The 25,131-nt window shown below is 37.8% G+C and overlaps 2 protein-coding genes across 23 annotated transcripts in view; one reads left to right on the forward strand and one right to left on the reverse strand.

Annotated features, from left to right (window-relative positions):
• LOC137177370 (uncharacterized) overlaps nucleotides 1–25,131 on the forward strand; it is a 173,001-nt gene that overhangs the window by 64,917 nt on the left and 82,953 nt on the right. The gene's annotated exons all lie outside the window — the stretch shown is intronic.
• The window catches only part of LOC137177368 (NLR family CARD domain-containing protein 3-like), a 78,440-nt gene that overhangs the window by 21,568 nt on the left and 31,741 nt on the right, over nucleotides 1–25,131 (reverse strand). For 13 of the 22 annotated variants that reach the window (XM_067583617.1, XM_067583619.1, XM_067583616.1 and 10 more), the window contains 4 exons: nucleotides 24,655–24,828; nucleotides 21,677–21,850; nucleotides 18,687–18,863; nucleotides 6,679–6,855 (listed from right to left, as the gene is read on the reverse strand). In XM_067583617.1, coding sequence (XP_067439718.1) covers nucleotides 6,679–6,855; nucleotides 18,687–18,863; nucleotides 21,677–21,850; nucleotides 24,655–24,828 — 702 coding nt within the window. The remainder of the gene's footprint in view (nucleotides 1–6,678; nucleotides 6,856–18,686; nucleotides 18,864–21,676; nucleotides 21,851–24,654; nucleotides 24,829–25,131) is intronic. The other 9 variants (XM_067583637.1, XM_067583635.1, XM_067583633.1 and 6 more) reach the window with 4 other exon arrangements.

Raw genomic sequence — 25,131 nt, forward strand, 5'->3', positions numbered from 1 at the left:
TATATTATAAAGGGAACATAGCTAACTTAAATACTAATCAATATTAGACTGCAACCATCTATATTTATTCAAGTTGTCTACAGGACACATTAAAGCTAGAATAACTTATTCCATCTAAAATAATTTAAACTTGGATTCTTCACCTTTTTTCACTCATGTAATTGAACAGTTCTGGTCAACCGTTATCTATAATTTATGCTTCAGATGTGTTTATTGTCTGATGTGTTGTCATTTATGAATCATTGTGTGTCCTTATTAAAGGATTAATAACTATATTTACATGTATGTTTAGATTTACCTGCAGGTGAAGCAACAACAGACACAACAGACACTTCTACTACTCTACAGCCTGCAGACACCATCAACTGGAACAGATCCTGAAGTATGTGAGTCCATCAAGGCAGCAGCTATAGATCCTGCTGACTGGCAGCCCTGTCTGATATGTTGAGGACAGAGATAGTCAGCAGAGGCCATATCAGCTAAAATAAGACTCTACATTTACAAAATGAGAGGATGGAGAAGTTCCCATCACCACCACTTCTACAGAAAATAAGTGAATGGAGAGAAAATCAAGAGAAGTTGGTTGGGTATATTCCAAGAAAAAATGTAAAAAAGTCTTTACTGCTTCTGCTGCAACCTGTTCTCACAAAAAAACTACAAACTAATCAGTAATTGATTTAATGACTGGAAAAATTGCAGTGAAATACTCAAAACCCACGAGAACAGTCCAGGGATCTCATTTGTTGAGTAAGCAGGAACGGGGCCTGAAAGAGGCGTACGCCACTTCCCAAGCAAAAGTTGTGATCTATAAAAACAAACTTGATGGGACAATGTGCGCACCTGCACCTAAACTCTTACCCACGCGTAGGAACATTTTAGAGACAGGGGAAATCCACGACGCAGAATTGAAGTGAATTGAAGGCAGATTGTATAATAATCCTCTCACACATTTCATTTCACTTAATATCAAACATCAATTATAGATCCACATTATCAGAAACACTCAAACCAGCAGTGTTATCTGTACTTTGGCTTGTAGTGAGCCATAACTTCCATAAACATCTTTCAATTTGTAAAGATATAAAGCAACTCAGATCTTAAAGTCTGCCCAACATTTCCTCAGTGCTGCCTCACCCGGAGCACAAAGGAGAGAGTCAGTTGTGGAGCAGCAGCAGCTGAAATGAATGATGTCAGGATGTGGCAGGTGGCAGGATTCTGCAAAGTCTGGGTTGCCTTTCTCCAATATTAGCTAAGCATGAAAATACTGATTGATTTTCACCTTCGCCACGTTAACTTACTGATGAAATGATCATCATTGATTGTAGAAATCCAAGATGACATCAAATAACTTCAACAAACGGAACTAAAACATATTTACAGGACAGAGCGTTAATAGATTTTTAATATTTGGTTATACTGTGCATATATCACCAAGTATGAGTTCCCATGTAGTTTATATGTGTAAAATGGCTACAGTAAACACGGCTGTATTGTCAAGCACAGAGACACTGGAGACACAGCGGTGGCTGCCACACACACTCTGCCTTCTCCAGTCACCTCACCGGCTCATCTTCACCACCTGTGCTCACTGTGTCAATTAGAGAAATACCTGTATGCTGGATTTTGGAGTAAATATAAACTAATATAGTGTTTATTGTATTTTACATATTGAGTGAGTGGTGTAAAAACTACTTATACTGGTTAACTGGGAGCTGGCCCACTGCAGGGTGTGTTAAACATTTAACCAGAGATGTCTGACTTAACAATCCACAGGAATGTTTATTGAGGTTGTATATGGTTGTTTTGGGTTACACACATAATTTCAATACGTGTGAAAACGGGGAAATAAAAGGTTAAATGTCTGTTCATGCCTGTTGCGGTCCTTCCTCTGCTGCTGCTGAGCACAAGTGACAAGAGAGGCTCCGATACACTGACTCTCAACACTGATTGGCCAGGCGTCTAAAGACAGAGAGAGTGATTGGTGCGGCGAAAGAAACACATGTACATGAATATTCATGAAGGCTTTTGCATCGACCGTTTATGGTTGAATGTGGGCGTGTAGAGGGCGGGATATGACGCTGATCCATGAGTGCACATTTCCAGGTGGACTGTGATTTATAAAGGGAAATATACGTGCATTCGTGTGTACGCATGGTTTTATAAATCTGATTATTTTTCGGTGCACGCCATTTTCGGCTTTTGTGCGCACGTACAATTTTAGTGTGGATCCTACACACTGTTTTATAAATGAAACCCCAGAACATTGTGGGCACATGACATCATGGAAGGAGTCATCTATCCAGTGTAATCTATCAATAACCAAGTGCCAGCGTCTTGGATGTTACTAACAGGTAAAGGTAGTTAATAATAGTAATATTTAACAATTGATTCATTCTGTGAAACGTGATTTGTTTGTTTGAAAAGTAATTGTAATTTATAAAAATATATATTTTCATCTTGAAACCATTGTGGTGTCTGATGTTTGTTGTCCATATTTTTACTGTAGAATGAGCGGGTGTGTCATGGACTCATGGTTTGGGCTCTTTGTGTTTTTTCTTCTTTTGGTTTTCTGTGTTACACTTGTGTTGTCCAGTCTTTTTGCTCATTCATGTTATTTGAGTTGTATCTTTGAAAGACTGTATTAGATTATTGGTTAGCTTGTAGTGCTGTGTACCTAGGTTGATTTATTCAGAGACACTTTGATTTATGCTGGCTTGTTATTGAGTGCTGTTGTGTTTTCTGGGTTTTACTTTGCTCTGTGTTTCTCTTGTGTGTTCCTTCACTCCTCCTGTTTTCATGTGCTCCTCCTCTCACCTGCCCTGCAGTAGCCTCGTCGGTCCTGCCCTGCTCCTAGTGTCTTCCCCAGCCTATCAGCTCCCAGCCTGCCCTTGTATTGTGCCACCTGTTCCTTGTTGTCTGATTACTTCAGTTTGTATTGAAGTTCAGTTTTCAGTTCAGTCTTTGTCGAGTCGTCTGTTCAGTTAGTCAATTCTGTTCTGTCGTGTTTGCTCAGTTTCCTGCTCAGTGGATTTTATTTTTGTATCTTGTTCTACTCAGCTCATCCTGCTTTTGTTTTTTTCCTGCCAGTCTTTGAAATAAAGAGGCTTTTCTTCAGCTCTGCTTTCTGGTCTCTGCATTTGGGTCCACCTGCTCCTCAATGTATGACAGGGTGGTGATGAGGCAGTACTGGTGGGGTAATGTGGTTTGGGGGGGGGCACCAAATCCTGATCTCTCCTAGAGCACCAACATGTCTAGAGCCGGCCCTGCTGTCAGATTTATTAAAGGAAAGCTTTTACATTTTCAGAGTGAGTGAAGAAATCAGGAGAGAGGAGACAGAAGTGAGGAAGAATTGCAGGATGTAACTTAATGGTGTTGAAAGAAAAACAAGGAGAAAGTAAAGAAGTGATTGAAAAGGAAGAAGGTGCAACTGATTCAAGATTTAAAGAAACAGTTGAAGGAGTAAAGAGAAACACACAGAGGCAGCCCAGGCGTCAGGTGATGGAGAGACATGAACACATTCAAAGCAGGAGGCAGAAAAAACTGTTAAGGTCTGACTTCCACCTGTATCTAGATGAATTACTGTTCTGTAAATATGTTTAAAGGCACAATCTGTTATCCAAACTAAAGGACATCCTAACAAACTAAAGTCAAAGCACAAGATTCAAACCTGCTATAAAAGGACTTACAGATGTTTTAACACAGGTACTAACACTACACAACAACTCTGTTAACATGATGTTTTCTTCAGCTGTTAGAAGGTCGTTGACCTCAGTAACTGTTGTAAACACAGCACTAAAACTGACACTTTCACTTATTAGGAAACAAAATGCTGATTCATCTGATTCATTTATAAGTCAAACTGTTGTCTTGATTTGGCTTTAAGTTGAAACAAATTAATTCCCCATCAGTCACTTTTGTTATGTTGTTATATTACAAACATTGATCTATATTAAGGACCATATAGAGGCTGAGAATCCAGATTTGTTTTTCAGATAGAGACTGATTGGTCCATCTATCATCCATAAGGCCTACGTTTATTTATGTGTTGTAAATAAATACTGTTAATATTTAAAAATTAGGTTAATAAATATTGTTAATATTTATTGACCTATTTTTTGTGCACTTGTTTCATTTCAGCTCAGTGTAGAGAAATACAGCGATACAGACAACCGCCTTACTGCGTATCTATGACGACACTGTCGACACCGCGTATCCGTATCTGTGACGCGCCTGCTCCGTAACATAACTAGTAGTTTCAGGAGGCCTACCACCCCCCCTGAAAACAATCCTAGTAGAAACACTGTCAATCATTATTATTAAACGTCAGAAGGATGATCAATAATTAATCTATAGAGCTCATATTGAAACAGACTTTACAAAGTGCTTCACAATTCAGGATCAAATGAAAAGATCATTAACAGGGAAGTAATGGCTTGAATAAAATTCATAAATTGAATCATTTATATGTTGACACTGTTTGGATGCTTTCAACTGTTTGTTCATCTGATTTCTACGTTCACAAACAAAATGAAAAAATCAATTATTGTCATTTTTACTCTGACAAGTGACTTTTGTGGATGTGTAACAGTTAAAAAAGACACTTTAATAATTCTTATTTACAATTTGTGTTTGTGAATTTTATCTCAATGAGGAATTTTTATTCATGAATGTTTCCTGTGGAAATGACCTTGCTGCACATCGTCCCTTCTGTCCCTCACAGAGCTGTTTTGCATTGCTGAGGGTAAGTTGTGTGGAAAAATGCTGCTGCGATATTTTATTGTTTTCTATGGAAATTGAACCGTTTATGTTGTAACATTTAATGCATATTGTTTACTGTTAATACTATAACTTTAACTAGCTGTTTCATGTTGTTTTGACTGTTAATATGAGTTTTGTAGATGCTTTTGTTGAACTTTCTTGGTGCCATTTGTATTACAGCAGGCTGCCCTGCGTCATGTAGTCAACGTAGCGCTGCAGAGATTTTAGCATCTATTTCCTGGTGTAAATTCTGTTATTTTGCATGTTTAGGAGCAGATGTGCAGGAGAGACCAGAAGGTGATTCATATGTGTTACATTGTCTTCTGCAGGAGCAAATAAAGGCTGGAAACCAATCCTTTGAGTCGTCTGGTTACATGTCCTTACCACATCTGTCACACATGGACAAGTGAAAGATAAATTTACTTGTCTGAAGGACAAGTGCCTCAAAAAGTTAACGTGGAGCCCTGCATGCGCACCTGTCACCTGCTGTTTTGGTTCATGTATGTGCAGCAGTGCAACGTGTAAAAGGGCTGAGTGAATATAGATCAACTGGTGTGCTGATTAATAAATACTCTCTCAGCCAGTCACATCACTGGTCTCATAGCTGTGAAACACTTGTGCCAATCACAGTTAAACGTGATAACGACAGCTCAACAAACGGAAAGCTTTTCTTCAGGAAATGTCTGGATGGTTCAGAGCGTCACGACATGAACACATATCACCACAAATCTGCAGCCAAAGACAGATGGAGCAGTTTTTTCATCACTTAATATAATAACAATAGAAATTTTAAAGAAGTATTTGGTGAAGCTGTTTATATGATTATAGCCCATCGGGCCGACGCTATTTCAGCAATAATTATAGCCTAATGTATCTCACCTCGTACACGGTCACATAGTTTAGTAATTAATGTTACACAACAGCGTTTGCATCGTAATGTGTCTCAAGGATAAAACATGAGACGCTACTTTGGCTAAAAAGAAAGTCGTAGAAGAGGCTGATGAGCCCCGCTAACCCGATGTCTCCTTCATAAAAAAGCAGAATATCGAGTTTTAACCAACCAGTCTGATGTGTGTAGAGGTGTGTGTGTTTCTACTGTAGCAGCCTGGTGTCATCAGGAGATTTAATGAAGGTAAACACAGTGAACGGTGGTGCGTAACGGCACTGCGCTCTGGCGCAGCACTTCTCAGAGGCTGCAGATTTATCAACATATCAGTCCTGCTGACTTCAGATGCTGCAGGGATTTAATGAAGTGAAGGAGAAGCTTTTCATACAGTATAAACAGCTGTGGACAACAGATACTGTAACAATCACCCACATTCATTTATACATCACTGCACACTGATTTACTGACTTTCCTGCTTTAACCACATTAAACCTTATTTTCTGTGCACATGTTGGTTGGAGAGTGTTTAACTGAAATAAATGATCTATATTTGAAGCATTAATCTCTTGTTGCAGCACGTCTGCATCCAGTAGACTATTTAGTATGAAACACAGGCGCCTGATACTGTATCAGTAGCCTATGTGACGCTCACAAAAACAAAGGGATTTTATGAGGATGACGTATGACTGCAGCGTTCTACTATAGTCATACGTCATTGTTCAGTTTTAACAACAGCTGACATTTTTGATCTTTGAGCACAAAATTAAGTTATTTGTCCACAAATATTTGGTGAACATTGTGGCTAATCAACATGGTCAGAAAATGACTCAGAAAAATATGAAATATCTCAAAAATGCCAAAATACACTGGAGGGAGGCTTTAAATAGTATTTAAATGTTTGAAAACAACATTTGAATGTGTAAATCTGAAGGAGATTTTACCTCATAAAAATCATCCTTATGTCTGCAGTTTAGTGTCACCACAACTTTCACATCATATTAATCTCAGCACACAAGTAAGAAATGGTGTCTGACCTCAGAGTCTCCAGTCTACAGTGTGGACTCTCCAGAAAATCAAAGGGCAGCTTTGTTCTTGATCTGTTGAGACTCTCGTTGTAGTTCAGATCCAGCTCTCTCAGATGGGAGGGGTTGGACTTCAGAGCTGAGAGCAGAGAAGCACAGCTGATCTCTGACAAACTGCAGCTCTTCAATCTGAATAAAGAAGAAATCATGTAGCGTTAGAAGCAGATTACATGGGTGCAAGAGCTCCGTCTACAGACGGATTTCCATCAAAAGTGAATTATTTGTTCCATCATAGTCTGTTTATTTTTACCACTAACACAAAAAAGATTTTACTCTGCCACCACATTTCTGCTTTTTTCACTTTGTGAACGATTAAACGGCGAGGGAAAGAGACACTCGTTGTTCCAGACATCAACGCTTGTTCCAGCTTCCTGCGGTTGTTTATGCATCGATTTATACGTCTGTTTTCTTCAAAATAATCAAAGGTATGGCAGTTTTATTTAATGTGCACTTATTTCTCTGTAGGGATGGGTACCGAAACCCGGTATTAAACGAGCCCCGAGGATAAATGATTAAAGACTGTAGTATTGATAAGCTCCGATGTTACCGGTTCTTTTATCAGCACTTTTTAATGTTTTGGTGTAATTTATTCTCAAACTGCAGCCTCTCCTCCACACACACACACACACACACAGACACACACACAGACACACACACACACACACACACACACACACACACACAGTCAGAGGGCTACCAAGGCTGGACTGGGAGAACTGGTGTCTTTGACTGGGCCATAAGTCATTAACTAACTCACTCCCCTGCCATCGCCCAATACTTGGACTTCTGCACTTAACCGTGTTCCTTGTTAGAGCCTGACATACAGTTCATATTTGGACATGATGGAACATGTCTGCTGCTGTTCATTATATTTTCATTTATATTTCAACTGTTTTTGACAGACAGCATTATATTGACAAAACATCTTTTGTTTATGTAATCTTCATCTTTTTATTTGTACCACTGATATGCCTTAAGGCTGGACAATATCTCCAGTATATTCAGATGTTACATGATATAGAGCCAGATATTATCTGAGAGTTTGCTTGTAATTCTGTGATGTAGCTCAGTTGTCTGTAACTGTTGCTGCTCCACAAAGCAAGGTTAGTAAGTTTACCACATGACTTTAAAAATGCTAAAACTGCTGAAATTTGCTTTGTTATCATGAACTTGAATTGTCAATCATAATTGAATCATATCCAAATAGCTCATTCAAATGTTGCTTTACAGATTCAAAACACTATCATGATGATGTCATCTTTTCACACTTATCTGCCTAACTTTCTAATCCTGCTTTGTGGAACAGTCCTCTGGTTAAAAGCTGCTTAACAGCAAATGATGCAGTTTTATTCAACTGAACTCTTCTGTTCTGGTCACCTGCTTTGGTTTTCTAAACACTGTTTCATATTTTGAAATATATTGTTAGTCAAAAAAGGTGATACTGTATAGTTGATCATGTCAATATTTCTGAGCCTAAGTGCCTTGTACTACTATTTCCATCAAAAAGCCAAAGACAGTTTGAGAGAGAACGCTCTGTTTCAGCTTTTTGTTTAACATGCAATTGTTCTGCATGTGAACTTTCCAACTTTATATTCAAATAAAAAGTCAAGTGCAATAAGAAGCTGTGTTTTTTTCTCTTACATTGTAATTACATGATTGAAATATCAGTGATTTAGCTCTGTTCTTCATTCCTAAAGAACATTTTGTTCTGGTTTGCATTATGTGCTTGTAGCCAGCTTTGGACAGAGATTTTATGAAGAATGACAACCAGGTCTATTAAAACCTTTTTCTTTACAAAAGTGTATTGAATTGTATGTATTGTGACTATTCATATGTGTTTAACCTGCTAAGTCAGTATTCATTTAGGTTAAAAAATAGGTTTATTAAAATGTTTGTAAACTAAATAGTTCAATCAAACAAATCTGTCAACTGTCAGATACTGTAAAAGAAAAAAAAACAGTTCTATTAATAAAGCAATGAAAAACCAGATCATACTGTATTTTTCATTAACAACACGAAACCGTAAACTTTAGTGACAGTAAAAAATGTTAATTTTACAGTAACTTAATGGCAACCCTGCTGCCAGTTGTTGAATGTTTTTACAGGAAGTTTTAACAGTGTGTGTGTAGAGGTGTGTGTGTTTCTACTGTAACAGCCTGGTGTCATCAGGAGATTTAATGAAGGTAAACACAGTGAACGGTGGTGCGTAACGGCACTGCGCTCTGGCGCAGCACTTCTCAGAGGCTGCAGATTTATCAACATATCAGTCCTGCTGACTTCAGATGCTGCAGGGATTTAATGAAGTGAAGGAGAAGCTTTTCATACAGTATAAACAGCTGTGGACAACAGATACTGTAACAATCACCCACATTCATTTATACATCACTGCACACTGATTTACTGACTTTCCTGCTTTAACCACATGAAACCTTATTTTCTGTGCACATGTTGGTTGGAGAGTGTTTAACTGAAATAAATGATTTATATTTGAAGCATGAATCTGTTGTTGCTCTGTAGGGATGGGTACCGAAACCCGGTATTAAACGAGCCCCGAGGATAAATTATTAAAGACTGTAGTATTGATAAGCTCTGATGTTACCGGTTCTTTTATCAGCACTTTTTAATGTTTTGGTGTAATTTATTCTCAAACTGCAGCCTCTCCTCCACACACACACACACACACACACACACAAAAACACAAACACAGAAACACACAAACACAAACACACAGACACACAAACACACAGATAAGCACACACACAAACACACACACACACACACACACACAGACACACAAACACACAGACACACACAAACACACAAAAACACACACACACAAACACACAAACACACTTGTACACACACACCCGCACACACACAAACACACACACACAGACACACAAACACAAACACACAGACACGCACACACACAAACACACTCACACACACACACACTCACACACTCACACACACAAACACACAGACACACACACACAAACACACACCAACACACAAACACACACAAACACACAGACACACACACAGCAAAGTCAGTGAACAGCAGATCACATGTGAAGTGAAGATTATTCGAGTTGACGACAACTACGCTCGTTACTTCTTAAGTGCAATAACACCTTAGCGAGTAAAAAGCCAATACTCTATCAATACACCTGATCAACAAGCATAAACATGTAGAAAAGTCATATTTTCAACTGCTCTGTCCGCAGTCTCTCATCCACCGCTGCTATGTTTTACACAACCACAGCGCGCTAGCTCGGCTAATAGCTAATTGTTAGCAACAAGCTAAAACTAAAGCTGTCTGTATGTAGTCTAACTGTTTAGCTTAGTTTGCCACCAATCTTCAAATGTGGCTCATTCTTGTAAACTCAGCTGCTGGCTGAGACAAAGCAGCCTCTCCTCTCTACCAGCGGTACCTGCAGCAGTCAATCACATCAGCAGCAGAGGGAGGAGGAGGAGGACAGGAGGAAGGACTGATACTGACTGATGTCTGTCTTCTTCTTTCTTTCTAAACTTCACTCAGTATTTTCATGTCAGGAATATAATTTATTTTATTGACATTTTACATTTGTTTCCAGAGATATTATTGAGTTTATAAAGTGACATTGCTGTTGTAAACATGACTGTTGCAGCTGGGCGGCTGTGGCCCAGGAGGTAGGGTCAGGAGCGGGTCGTCCACTAATCGGAAGATTGGCGGTTCGATTCCCGGCTCCTCCAGTCCGCATGTCGATGTGTCCTTGGGCAAGATACTTAAACCCAAATTGCCCCTGATGGCTGTGCCATCAGTGTGTGAATGTGTGTGAATGATGAGATTTCCTCTGATGGGCAGGTTGGGACCTTGCATGGTAGCCCCTGTACCCATTCAGCGTATGAATGTGTGTGAATGGGTGAATGTGATTCGTAGTGTAAAAGCACTTTGAGTGGTCGGAAGGCTAGAAAGGCGCTATACAAGTACAGTCCATTTACCATTTACTGTTGCTGCTCTAGAAACAATGTTTAGTTATATTTATAATAAAAATAAATTCTAATCCTGTTCTGAATTTATTTTTAAAAAAAGAATAAATTCAGAATTTAGGGCTCCACTGTAAGACTTGTCCGATTTCTTTATACAACAAATGGAAAAGAAATTTACTTGTCCCAACACACAAGTTAAAAGTCGCAAAAAAAATCCTCACAATGTTTCATCTGCTCTGCACCTCTACTGTGCGCACTGAAAAAGAGGGATGATGCATATACGTGCATTCGTGTGTACGCATGGTTTTATAAATCTGATTATTTTTCGGTGCACGCCATTTTCGGCTTTTGTGCGCACGTACAATTTTAGTGTGGATCCTACACACTGTTTTATAAATGAAACCCCAGAACATTGTGGGCACATGACATCATGGAAGGAGTCATCTATCCAGTGTAATCTATCAATAACCAAGTGCCAGCGTCTTGGATGTTACTAACAGGTAAAGGTAGTTAATAATAGTAATATTTAACAATTGATTCATTCTTTGAAACGTGATTTGTTTGTTTGAAAAGTAATTGTAATTTATAAAAATATATATTTTCATCTTGAAACCATTGTGGTGTCTGATGTTTGTTGTCCATATTTTTACTGTAGAATGAGCGGGTGTGTCATGGACTCATGGTTTGGGCTCTTTGTGTTTTTTCTTCTTTTGGTTTTCTGTGTTACACTTGTGTTGTCCAGTCTTTTTGCTCATTCATGTTATTTGAGTTGTATCTTTGAAAGACTGTATTAGATTATTGGTTAGCTTGTAGTGCTGTGTACCTAGGTTGATTTATTCAGAGACACTTTGATTTATGCTGGCTTGTTATTGAGTGCTGTTGTGTTTTCTGGGTTTTACTTTGCTCTGTGTTTCTCTTGTGTGTTCCTTCACTCCTCCTGTTTTCATGTGCTCCTCCTCTCACCTGCCCTGCAGTAGCCTCGTCGGTCCTGCCCTGCTCCTAGTGTCTTCCCCAGCCTATCAGTTACCAGCCTGCCCTTGTATTGTGCCACCTGTTCCTTGTTGTCTGATTACTTCAGTTTGTATTTAAGTTCAGTTTTCAGTTCAGTCTTTGTCGAGTCGTCTGTTCAGTTAGTCAATTCTGTTCTGTCGTGTTTGCTCAGTTTCCTGCTCAGTCGATTTTATTTTTGTATCTTGTTCTACTCAGCTCATCCTGCTTTTGTTTTTTTCCTGCCAGTCTTTGAAATAAAGACGCTTTTCTTCAGCCCTGCTTTCTGGTCTCTGCATTTGGGTCCACCTGCTCCTCAATGTATGACAGGGTGGTGATGAGGCAGTACTGGTGGGGTAATGTGGTTTGGGGTGGGGGCCACCAAATCCTGATCTCTCCTAGGGCACCAACATGTCTAGAGCCGGCCCTGCTGTCAGATTTATTAAAGGAAAGCTTTTACATTTTCAGAGTGAGTGAAGAAATCAGGAGAGAGGAGACAGAAGTGAGGAAGAATTGCAGGATGTAACTTAATGGTGTTGAAAGAAAAACAAGGAGAAAGTAAAGAAGTGATTGAAAAGGAAGAAGGTGCAACTGATTCAAGATTTAAAGAAACAGTTGAAGGAGTAAAGAGAAACACACAGAGGCAGCCCAGGCGTCAGGTGATGGAGAGACATGAACACATTCAAAGCAGGAGGCAGAAAAAACTGTTAAGGTCTGACTTCCACCTGTATCTAGATGAATTACTGTTCTGTAAATATGTTTAAAGGCACAATCTGTTATCCAAACTAAAGGACATCCTAACAAACAAAAATCAAAGCACAAGATTCAAACCTGCTATAAAAGGACTTACAGATGTTTTAACACAGGTACTAACACTACACAACAACTCTGTTAACATGATGTTTTCTTCAGCTGTTAGAAGGTCGTTGACCTCAGTAACTGTTGTAAACACAGCACTAAAACTGACACTTTCACTTATTAGGAAACAAAATGCTGATTCATCTGATTCATTTATAAGTCAAACTGTTGTTTTGATTTGGCTTTAAGTTGAAACAAATTAATTCCCCACCAGTCACTTTTGTTATGTTGTTATATTACAAACATTGATCTATATTAAGGACCATATAGAGGCTGAGAATCCAGATTTGTTTTTCAGACAGAGACTGATTGGTCCATCTATCATCCATAAGGCCTACGTTTATTTATGTGTTGTGAATAAATACTGTTAATATTTAAAAATTAGGTTAATAAATATTGTTAATGTTTGTTTAATATTTATTTACATATTTTTTGTGCACTTGTTTCATTTCAGCTCAGTGTAGAGAAATACAGCGATACAGACAACCGCCTTACTGCATATCTATGACGACACTGTCGACACCGCGTATCCGTATCTGTGACGCGCCTGCTCCGTAACATAACTAGTAGTTTCAGGTGGCCTACCACCCCCCCTGAAAACAATCCTAGTAGAAACACTGTCAATCATTATTATTAAACGTCAGAAGGATGATCAATAATTAATCTATAGAGCTCATATTGAAACAGACTTTACAAAGTGCTTCACAATTCAGGATCAAATGAAAAGATCATTAACAGGGAAGTAATGGCTTGAATAAAATTCATAAATTGAATCATTTATATGTTGACACTGTTTGGATGCTTTCATCTGTTTGTTCGTCTGATTTCTACGTTCACAAACAAAATGAAAAAGTAAATTATTGTCATTTTTACTCTGACAAGTGACTTTTGTGGATGTGTAACAGTTAAAAAAGGCACTTTAATAATTCTTATTTACAATTTGTGTTTGTGAATTTTATCTCAATGAGGAATTTTTATTCATGAATGTTTCCTGTGGAAATGACCTTGCTGCACATCGTCCCTTCTGTCCCTCACAGAGCTGTTTTGCATTGCTGAGGGTAAGTTGTGTGGAAAAATGCTGCTGCGCTATTTTATTGTTTTCTATGGAAATTGAACCGTTTATGTTGTAACATTTAATGCATATTGTTTACTGTTGATACTATAACTTTAACTAGCTGTTTCATGTTGTTTTGACTGTTAATATGAGTTTTGTAGATGCTTTTGTTGAACTTTCTTGGTGCCATTTGTATTACAGCAGGCTGCCCTGCGTCATGTAGTCAACGTAGCGCCGCAGAGATTTTAGCATCTATTTCCTGGTGTAAATTCTGTTATTTTGCATGTTTAGGAGCAGATGTGCAGGAGAGACCAGAAGGTGATTCATATGTGTTACATTGTCTTCTGCAGGAGCAAATAAAGGCTGGAAACCAATCCTTTGAGTCGTCTCGTTACATGTCCTTACCACATCTGTCACACATGGACAAGTGAAAGATAAATTTACTTGTCTGAAGGACAAGTGCCTCAAAAAGTTAATGTGGAGCCCTGCATGCGCACCTGTCACCTGCTGTTTTGGTTCATGTATGTGCAGCAGTGCAACGTGTAAAAGGGCTGAGTGAATATAGATCAACTGGTGTGGTGATTAATAAATACTCTCTCAGCCAGTCACATCACTGGTCTCATAGCTGTGAAACACTTGTGCCAATCACAGTTAAACGTGATAACGACAGCTCAACAAACGGAAAGCTTTTCTTCAGGAAATGTCTGGATGGTTCAGAGCGTCACGACATGAACACACATCACCACAAATCTGCAGCCAAAGACAGATGGAGCAGTTTTTTCATCACTTAATATAATAACAATAGAAATACAAAAAATGTATTTGGTGAAGCTGTTTATATGATTATAGCCCATCAGACTGATGCTATTTCAGCAATAATTATAGCCTAATGTATCTCACCTCGTACACGGTCACATAGTTTAGTAATTAATGTTACACAACAGCGTTTGCATCGTAATGTGTCTCAAGGATAAAACATGAGACGCTACTTTGGCTAAAAAGAAAGTCGTAGAAGAGGCTGATGAGCCCCGCTAACCCGACGTCTCCTTCATAAAAAAGAAGAATATCGAGTTATAACCGACCAGTCTGATTCACTGTAAATGATTGCAGTAAATTTACAGCAGGACTTCAACAGTACTAACCTGTTATTTTTAAATATAGCGCTTTCCTGTTAATACAAAAGAAAATCTGTTAAATTAAGCTCCATTTACCTTTTTTTAAATTTTTTTTATGTATTTGCATTTTAACGTTAATCAACAGTCAAAAGTATGAAATAACGGTATAATGCAGTATTTTTTGCATTTTGGGAAGAACCATTTCACCTGACCTGCACATGTGAAGCTAGATCTGTTCTTTTCTTCATTTATATCTTACTAATTATTTGGTGAGCAGCAATTTTACTCATAAAATGTTCTATTAAAGCATAATGCAAAACTCTTGTAAAGACATATTCTCATCTCCTTTGTTATAGGAGTGCAATGCTGTTTTTTAAATTCAACTTCTCTTAGTTGCAGTACTATTGGTTGGTCAATACATAAAGAATCTATATGCAAAAAACCATGAATGACATTTTTGAAAGAAACAACAAACTGTTGAATGTAATGGTTTACATGGTTTACTTTCTGAATCCAAAATCCAAAATGATGCAAAAGTCAACCAGTGTTTTTGAATATTATCTGAAGAAACACATGTTTTAGAGAAATTAGCACAACTGACGATATTTGTTTTTTCAAGTGGACTCTTCACATGGTGCTACACATGTTGCTGTCTGTGTGACCACGGCAGGAAATCAAAAACTCCTCTGACTGTACCGTGGTTGTATTAGCATCAAAAAACCACAGCTGTTCTTCTTTCTGCCATAAGCCAAACAAGATGCACAAATTTATATCACAATAACTATTCTGTAACCATTAAAACTTCACATCTCAGCATGTTACTGTGCTACTATTGTTATTGGGGGCCGTTGAAATGAGAGGCAGCAACTGTTAGATAAATATTGATTCAGGGTATAAACAGACAGAATATTCATTTTGGGTTTAAATAAAGTTTCTCAAGCAGTACTACACATGGCAAAATACTTTTTCACCGCTCAACACAATTCATTTCAAACACGGACCAAAAATCCATGAATTTGACAGGAAAATTCTTCTAAGTTTCAGGTGAAACGGCAGGAAGCTGTATTCAGCGCTGGATGGTCGGCCTTGAGGGCCACATCATATGTGAGGGGATCCAGCCCACCTTCCTGACGGGGCTCGCTGCATTATTTTACACCTTCTACACCTTTAATCTCCGATCCCAAGAAGAGGCAGCATGCACACTCCAATTCATCCAAAGGTTAGATACTTTCAGTATTTTTCTTATCTTTTCCATAACGTGCTGTTGCACATCGATACATTTTCTGCATTTTATTGTGTTGTTTATCTGTTACACAACTTGATTTTCACACAGTGTCTGAAGAATCATTATTATTTTTCAGACGCTTTGTTGGAATAAACCCTGAGAGAGGCACCAAGACTGGACGGGACAAAGTCTTATCAAAGAAAACTGGCAAAGTCACAAAAACAAAACAACAGTCGATCCACATGAATCCACTCTGCTGAGGAAACTCATGGACTTCAAGTGGGATTTCATTTAAGATGGTGAGATTACTCAATCCCATTACTGGCTTCTATTTATCAAAACACCAGCTGGTCTCATTCATCTAATTCTTTCTCCCTCTCAGTCTCACACACACACACACACACACACATACAAATACACATACACATACACACACACACACACACACACACAGTCAGAGCTACCAAGGCTGGACTGGGAGAACTGGTGTCTTTGACTGGGCCATAAGTCATTAACTAACTCACTCCCCTGCCATCGCCCAATACTTGGACTTCTGCACTTAACCGTGTTCCTTGTTAGAGCCTGACATACAGTTCATATTTGGACATGATGTAACATGTCTGCTGCTCTTCATTATATTTTCATTTATATTTCAACTGTTTTTGACAGACAGCATTATAATGACAAAACATCTTTTATTTATGTAATCTTCATCTTTTTATTTGTACCACTGATATGCCTTAAGGCTGGACAATATCTCCAGTATATTCAGATGTTACATGATATAGAGCCAGATATTATCTGAGAGTTTGCTTGTAATTCTGTGATGTAGCTCAGTTGTCTGTAACTGTTGCTGCTCCACAAAGCAAGGTTAGTAAGTTTACCACATGACTTTAAAAATGGTAAAACTGCTGAAATGTGGTTTCTTATCATGAACTTGAATTGTCAATCATAATTGAATCATATCCAAATAGCTCATTCAAATGTTGCTTTACAGATTCAAAACACTATCATGATGATGTCATCTTTTCACACTTATCTGCCTAACTTTCTAATCCTGCTTTGTGGAACAGTCCTCTGGTTAAAAGCTGCTAAACAGCAAATGATGCAATTTTATTCAACTGAACTCTTCTGTTCTGGTCACCTGCTTTGGTTTTCTAAACACTGTTTCATATTTTGAAGTATATTGTTAGTCAAAAAAGGTGATACTGTATAGTTGATCATGTCAATATTTCTGAGCCTAAGTGCCTTGTACTACTATTTCCATCAAAAAGCCAAAGACAGTTTGAGAGAGAACGCTCTGTTTCAGCGTTTTGTTTAACATGCAATTGTTCTGCATGTGAACTTTCCAACTTTATATTCAAATAAAAAGTCAAGTGCAATAAGAAGCTGTGTTTTTTTCTCTTACATTGTAATAACATGATTGAAATATCAGTGATTTAGCTCTGTTCTTCATTCCTAAAGAACATTTTGTTCTGGTTTGCATTATGTGCTTGTAGCCAGCTTTGGACACAGATTTTATGAAGAATGACAACCAGGTCTATTAAAACCTTTTTCTTAACAAAAGTGTCTTTAATTGTATGTATTGTGACTATTCCTATGTGTTTAACCTGCTAAGTCAGTATTCGTTTAGGTTAAAAATAGGTTTATTAAAATGTTTGTAAAAAAATACAAACTAAATAGTTCAATCAAACAAATCTGTCAACTGTAAGATACTGTAAAAGAAAAAAAAAACAGTTCTATTAATAAAGCAATGAAAAACCAGATCATACTGTATTTTTCATTAACAGCACGAAACCATAAACTTCAGTAACAATAAAAAAATGTTAATTTTACAGTAACTTAATGGCAACCCTGCTGCCAGTTGTTGAATGTTTTTACAGGAAGTTTTAACAGTGTGTGTGTAGAGGTGTGTGTGTTTCTACTGTAGCAGCCTGGTGTCATCAGGAGATTTAATGAAGGTAAACACAGTGAACGGTGGTGCGTAACGGCACTGCGCTCTGGCGCAGCACTTCTCAGAGGCTGCAGATTTATCAACATATCAGTCCTGCTGACTTCAGATGCTGCAGGGATTTAATGAAGTGAAGGAGAAGCTTTTCATACAGTAGAAACAGCTGTGGACAACAGATACTGTAACAATCAGCCACATTCATTTATACATCACTGCACACTGATTTACTGACTTTCCTGCTTTAACCACATGAAACCTTATTTTCTGTGCACATGTTGGTTGGAGAGTGTTTAACTGAAATAAATAATTTATATTTGAAGCATTAATCTGTTGTTGCAGCACGTCTGCATCCAGTAGACTATTTAGTATGAAACACAGGCGCCTGATACTGTATCAGTAGCCTATGTGACGCTCACAAAAACAAAGGGATTTTATGAGGATGACGTATGACTGCAGCGTTCTACTATAGTCATACGTCATTGTTCAGTTTTAACAACAGCTGACATTTTTGATCTTTCAGCACAAAATGAAGTTATTTGTCCACAAATATTTGGTGAACATTGTGACTAATCAACATGGTCAGAAAATGACTCAGAAAAATATGAAATATCTCAAAAATGCCAAAATACACTGGAGGGAGGCTTTAAATAGTATTTAAATGTTTGAAAACAACATTTGAATGTGTAAATCTGAAGGAGATTTTACCTCATAAAAATCATCCTTATGTCTGCAGTTTAGTGTCACCACAACTTTCACATCATATTAATCTCAGCACACAAGTAAGAAATGGTGTCTGACCTCAGAGTCTCCAGTCTACAGTCTGGACTCTCCAGAAAATCAAATGGCAGCTTTGTTCCTGAACCGTTGAGACTCTTGTTGTCACTCAGATTCAGCTCTCTCAGATGGGAGGGGTTGGACTTCAGAGCTGAGAGCAGAGAAGCACAGCTGATCTCTGACAACCTGCAGCTCTTCAATCTGAATAAAGAAGAAATCATGTAGCGTTAGAAGCAGATTACATGGGTGCAAGAGCTCCGTCTACAGACGGATTTCCATCAAAAGTGAATTATTTGTTCCATCATAGTCTGTTTATTTTTACCACTAACACAAAAAAGATTTTACTCTGCCACCACATTTCTGCTTTTTTCACTTTGTAAACGATTAAACGGCGAGGGAAAGAGACGTTGGTTGTTCCAGACATCAACGCTTGTTCCAGCTTCCTGCGGTTGTTTATGCATCGATTTATACGTCTGTTTTCTCCAAAATAATCAAAGGTATGGCAGTTTTATTTAATGTGCACTTATTTCTCTGTAGGGATGGGTACCGAAACCCGGTATTAAACGAGCCCCGAGGATAAATGATTAAAGACTGTAGTATTGATAAGCTCCGATGTTACCGGTTCTTTTATCAGCACTTTTTAATGTTTTGGTGTAATTTATTCTCAAACTGCAGCCTCTCCTCCACACACACACACACACACACACACACACACACACACACACACACACAGTCAGAGGGCTACCAAGGCTGGACTGGGAGAACTGGTGTCTTTGACTGGGCCATAAGTCATTAACTAACTCACTCCCCTGCCATCGCCCAATACTTGGACTTCTGCACTTAACCGTGTTCCTTGTTAGAGCCTGACATACAGTTCATATTTGGACATGATGGAACATGTCTGCTGCTGTTCATTATATTTTCATTTATATTTTAACTGTTTTTGACAGACAGCATTATATTGACAAAACATCTTTTATTTATGTAATCTTCATCTTTTTATTTGTACCACTGATATGCCTTAAGGCTGGACAATATCTCCAGTATATTCAGATGTTACATGATATAGAGCCAGATATTATCTGAGAGTTTGCTTGTAATTCTGTGATGTAGCTCAGTTGTCTGTAACTGTTGCTGCTCCACAAAGCAAGGTTAGTAAGTTTACCACATGACTTTAAAAATGCTAAAACTGCTGAAATTTGCTTTGTTATCATGAACTTGAATTGTCAATCATAATTGAATCATATCCAAATAGCTCATTCAAATGTTGCTTTACAGATTCAAAACACTATCATGATGATGTCATCTTTTCACACTTATCTGCCTAACTTTCTAATCCTGCTTTGTGGAACAGTCCTCTGGTTAAAAGCTGCTTAACAGCAAATGATGCAGTTTTATTCAACTGAACTCTTCTGTTCTGGTCACCTGCTTTGGTTTTCTAAACACTGTTTCATATTTTGAAATATATTGTTAGTCAAAAAGGTGATACTGTATAGTTGATCATGTCAATATTTCTGAGCCTAAGTGCCTTGTACTACTATTTCCATCAAAAAGCCAAAGACAGTTTGAGAGAGAACGCTCTGTTTCAGCTTTTTGTTTAACATGCAATTGTTCTGCATGTGAACTTTCCAACTTTATATTCAAATAAAAAGTCAAGTGCAATAAGAAGCTGTGTTTTTTTCTCTTACATTGTAATTACATGATTGAAATATCAGTGATTTAGCTCTGTTCTTCATTCCTAAAGAACATTTAGTTCTGGTTTGCATTATGTGCTTGTAGCCAGCTTTGGACAGAGATTTTATGAAGAATGACAACCAGGTCTATTAAAACCTTTTTCTTAACAAAAGTGTCTTTAATTGTATGTATTGTGACTATTCCTATGTGTTTAACCTGCTAAGTCAGTATTCATTTAGGTTAAAAATAGGTTCATTAAAATGTTTGTAAAAAAGATACAAACTAAATAGTTCAATCAAACAAATCTGTCAACTGTAAGATACTGTAAAAGAAAAAAAACAGTTCTATTAATAAAGCAATGAAAAACCAGATCATACTGTATTTTTCATTAACAGCACGAAACCGTAAACTTTAGTAACAGTAAAAAAATGTTAATTTTACAGTAACTTAATGGCAACCCTGCTGCCAGTTGTTGAATGTTTTTACAGGAAGTTTTAACAGTGTGTGTGTTTCTACTGTAGCAGCCTGGTGTCATCAGGAGATTTAATGAAGGTAAACACAGTGAACGGTGGTGCGTAACGGCACTGCGCTCTGGCGCAGCACTTCTCAGAGGCTGCAGATTTATCAACATATCAGTCCTGCTGACTTCAGATGCTGCAGGGATTTAATGAAGTGAAGGAGAAGCTTTTCATACAGTAGAAACAGCTGTGGACAACAGATACTGTAACAATCACCCACATTCATTTATACATCACTGCACACTGATTTACTGACTTTCCTGCTTTAACCACATGAAACCTTATTTTCTGTGCACATGTTGGTTGGAGAGTGTTTAACTGAAATAAATGATTTATATTTGAAGCATTAATCTGTTGTTGCAGCACGTCTGCATCCAGTAGACTATTTAGTATGAAACACAGGCGCCTGATACTGTATCAGTAGCCTATGTGACGCTCACAAAAACAAAGGGATTTCATGAGGATGACGTATGACTGCAGCGTTCTACTATAGTCATACGTCATTGTTCAGTTTTAACAACAGCTGACATTTTTGATCTTTGAGCACAAAATGAAGTTATTTGTCCACAAATATTTGGTGAACATTGTGGCTAATCAACATGGTCAGAAAATGACTCAGAAAAATATGAAATATCTCAAAAATGCCAAAATACACTGGAGGGAGGCTTTAAATAGTATTTAAATGTTTGAAAACAACATTTGAATGTGTAAATCTGAAGGAGATTTTACCTCATAAAAATCATCCTTATGTCTGCAGTTTAGTGTCACCACAACTTTCACATCATATTAATCTCAGCACACAAGTAAGAAATGGTGTCTGACCTCAGAGTCTCCAGTCTACAGTGTGGACTCTCCAGAAAATCACACAACTTTCTTCTTGAACCGTTTAGACTCTCGTTGTCACTCAGCTCCAGCTCTCTCAGATGGGAGGGGTTGGACTTCAGAGCTGAGAGCAGAGAAGCACAGCTGATCTCTGACAAACTGCAGCTCTTCAATCTGAATAAAGAAGAAATCATGTAGCGTTAGAAGCAGATTACATGGGTGCAAGAGCTCCGTCTACAGACGGATTTCCATCAAAAGTGAATTATTTGTTCCATCATAGTCTGTTTATTTTTACCACTAACAAAAAAAAGATTTTACTCTGCCACCACATTTCTGCTTTTTTCACTTTGTAAACGATTAAACAGCGAGGGAAAGAGACGTTGGTTGTTCCAGACATCAACGCTTGTTCCAGCTTCCTGCGGTTGTTTATGCATCGATTTATACGTCTGTTTTCTCCAAAATAATCAAAGTTATGGCAGTTTTATTTAATGGCCACTTATTTCTCTGTAGGGATGGGTACCGAAACCCGGTATTAAACGAGCCCCGAGGATAAATGATTAAAGACTGTAGTATTGATAAGCTCCGATGTTACCGGTTCTTTTATCAGCACTTTTTAATGTTTTGGTGTAATTTATTCTCAAACTGCAGCCTCTCCTCCACACACACACACACACACACACACACACACACAAACACAAACACAAACACAAACACACACACAGTCAGAGGGCTACCAAGGCTGGACTGGGAGAACTGGTGTCTTTGACTGGGCCATAAGTCATAAACTAACTCACTCCCCTGCCATCGCCCAATACTTGGACTTCTGCACTTAACCGTGTTCCTTGTTAGAGCCTGACATACAGTTCATATTTGGACATGATGTAACATGTCTGCTGCTGTTCATTATATTTTCATTTATATTTCAACTGTTTTTGACAGACAGCATTATATTGACAAAACATCTTTTATTTATGTAATCTTCATCTTTTTATTTGTACCACTGATATGCCTTAAGGCTGGACAATATCTCCAGTATATTCAGATGTTACATGATATAGAGCCAGATATTATCTGAGGGTTTGCTTGTAATTCTGTGATGTAGCTCAGTTGTCTGTAACTGTTGCTGCTCCACAAAGCAAGGTTAGTAAGTTTACCACATGACTTTAAAAATGCTAAAACTGCTGAAATTTGCTTTGTTATCATGAACTTGAATTGTCAATCATAATTGAATCATATCCAAATAGCTCATTCAAATGTTGCTTTACAGATTCAAAACACTATCATGATGATGTCATCTTTTCACACTTATCTGCCTAACTTTCTAATCCTGCTTTGTGGAACAGTCCTCTGGTTAAAAGCTGCTTAACAGCAAATGATGCAGTTTTATTCAACTGAACTCTTCTGTTCTGGTCACCTGCTTTGGTTTTCTAAACACTGTTTCATATTTTTAAATAAATTGTTAGTCAAAAAAGGTGATACTGTATAGTTGATCATGTCAATATTTCTGAGCCTAAGTGCCTTGTACTACTATTTCCATCAAAAAGCCAAAGACAGTTTGAGAGAGAACGCTCTGTTTCAGCGTTTTGTTTAACATGCAATTGTTCTGCATGTGAACTTTCCAACTTTATATTCAAATAAAAAGTCAAGTGCAATAAGAAGCTGTGTTTTTTTCTCTTACATTGTAATTACATGATTGAAATATCAGTGATTTAGCTCTGTTCTTCATTCCTAAAGAACATTTTGTTCTGGTTTGCATTATGTGCTTGTAGCCAGCTTTGGACACAGATTTTATGAAGAATGACAACCAGGTCTATTAAAACCTTTTTCTTAACAAAAGTGTCTTTAATTGTATGTATTGTGACTATTCCTCTGTGTTTAACCTGCTAAGTCAGTATTCATTTAGGTTAAAAATATGTTTATTAAAATGTTTGTAAAAAGATACAAACTAAATAGTTCAATCAAACAAATCTGTCAACTGTAAGATACTGTAAAAGAAAAAAAAACAGTTCTATTAATAAAGCAATGAAAACCAGATCATACTGTATTTTTCATTAACAGCACGAAACCGTAAACTTTAGTAACAGTAAAAAAATGTTAATTTTACAGTAACTTAATGGCAACCCTGCTGCCAGTTGTTGAATGTTTTTACAGGAAGTTTTAACAGTGTGTGTGTAGAGGTGTGTGTGTTTCTACTGTAGCAGCCTGGTGTCATCAGGAGATTTAATGAAGGTAAACACAGTGAACGGTGGTGCGTAACGGCACTGCGCTCTGGCGCAGCACTTCTCAGAGGCTGCAGATTTATCAACATATCAGTCCTGCTGACTTCAGATGCTGCAGGGATTTAATGAAGTGAAGGAGAAGCTTTTCATACAGTATAAACAGCTGTGGACAACAGATACTGTAACAATCACCCACATTCATTTATACATCACTGCACACTGATTTACTGACTTTCCTGCTTTAACCACATGAAACCTTATTTTCTGTGCACATGTTGGTTGGACAGTGTTTAACTGAAATAAATGATTTATATTTGAAGCATTAATCTGTTGTTGCAGCACGTCTGCATCCAGTAGACTATTTAGTATGAAACACAGGCGCCTGATACTGTATCAGTAGCCTATGTGACGCTCACAAAAACAAAGGGATTTTATGAGGATGACGTATGACTGCAGCGTTCTACTATAGTCATACGTCATTGTTCAGTTTTAACAACAGCTGACATTTTTGATCTTTGAGCACAAAATTAAGTCATTTGTCCACAAATATTTGGTGAACATTGTGGCTAATCAACATGGTCAGAAAATACACTGGAGGGAGGCTTTAAATAGTATTTAAATGTTTGAAAACAACATTTGAATGTGTAAATCTGAAGGAGATTTTACCTCATAAAAATCATCCTTATGTCTGCAGTTTAGTGTCACCACAACTTTCACATCATATTAATCTCAGCACACAAGTAAGAAATGGTGTCTGACCTCAGAGTCTCCAGTCTACAGTGTGGACTCTCCAGAAAATCACACAACTTTCTTCTTGAACCGTTTAGACTCTCGTTGTCACTCAGCTCCAGCTCTCTCAGATGGGAGGGGTTGGACTTCAGAGCTGAGAGCAGAGAAGCACAGCTGATCTCTGACAAACTGCAGCTCTTCAATCTGAATAAAGAAGAAATCATGTAGCGTTAGAAGCAGATTACATGGGTGCAAGAGCTCCGTCTACAGACGGATTTCCATCAACAGTGAATTATTTGTTCCATCATAGTCTGTTTATTTTTACCACTAACACAAAAAAGATTTTACTCTGCCACCACATTTCTGCTTTTTTCACTTTGTAAACGATTAAACGGCAAGGGAAAGAGACGTTGGTTGTTCCAGACATCAACGCTTGTTCCAGCTTCCTGCGGTTGTTTATGCATCGATTTATACGTCTGTTTTCTCCAAAATAATCAAAGTTATGGC

The sequence above is a fragment of the Thunnus thynnus genome, chromosome 24, assembly GCF_963924715.1.
Source record: "Thunnus thynnus chromosome 24, fThuThy2.1, whole genome shotgun sequence".
In the NCBI taxonomy this organism is placed as follows: domain Eukaryota; kingdom Metazoa; phylum Chordata; class Actinopteri; order Scombriformes; family Scombridae; genus Thunnus; species Thunnus thynnus.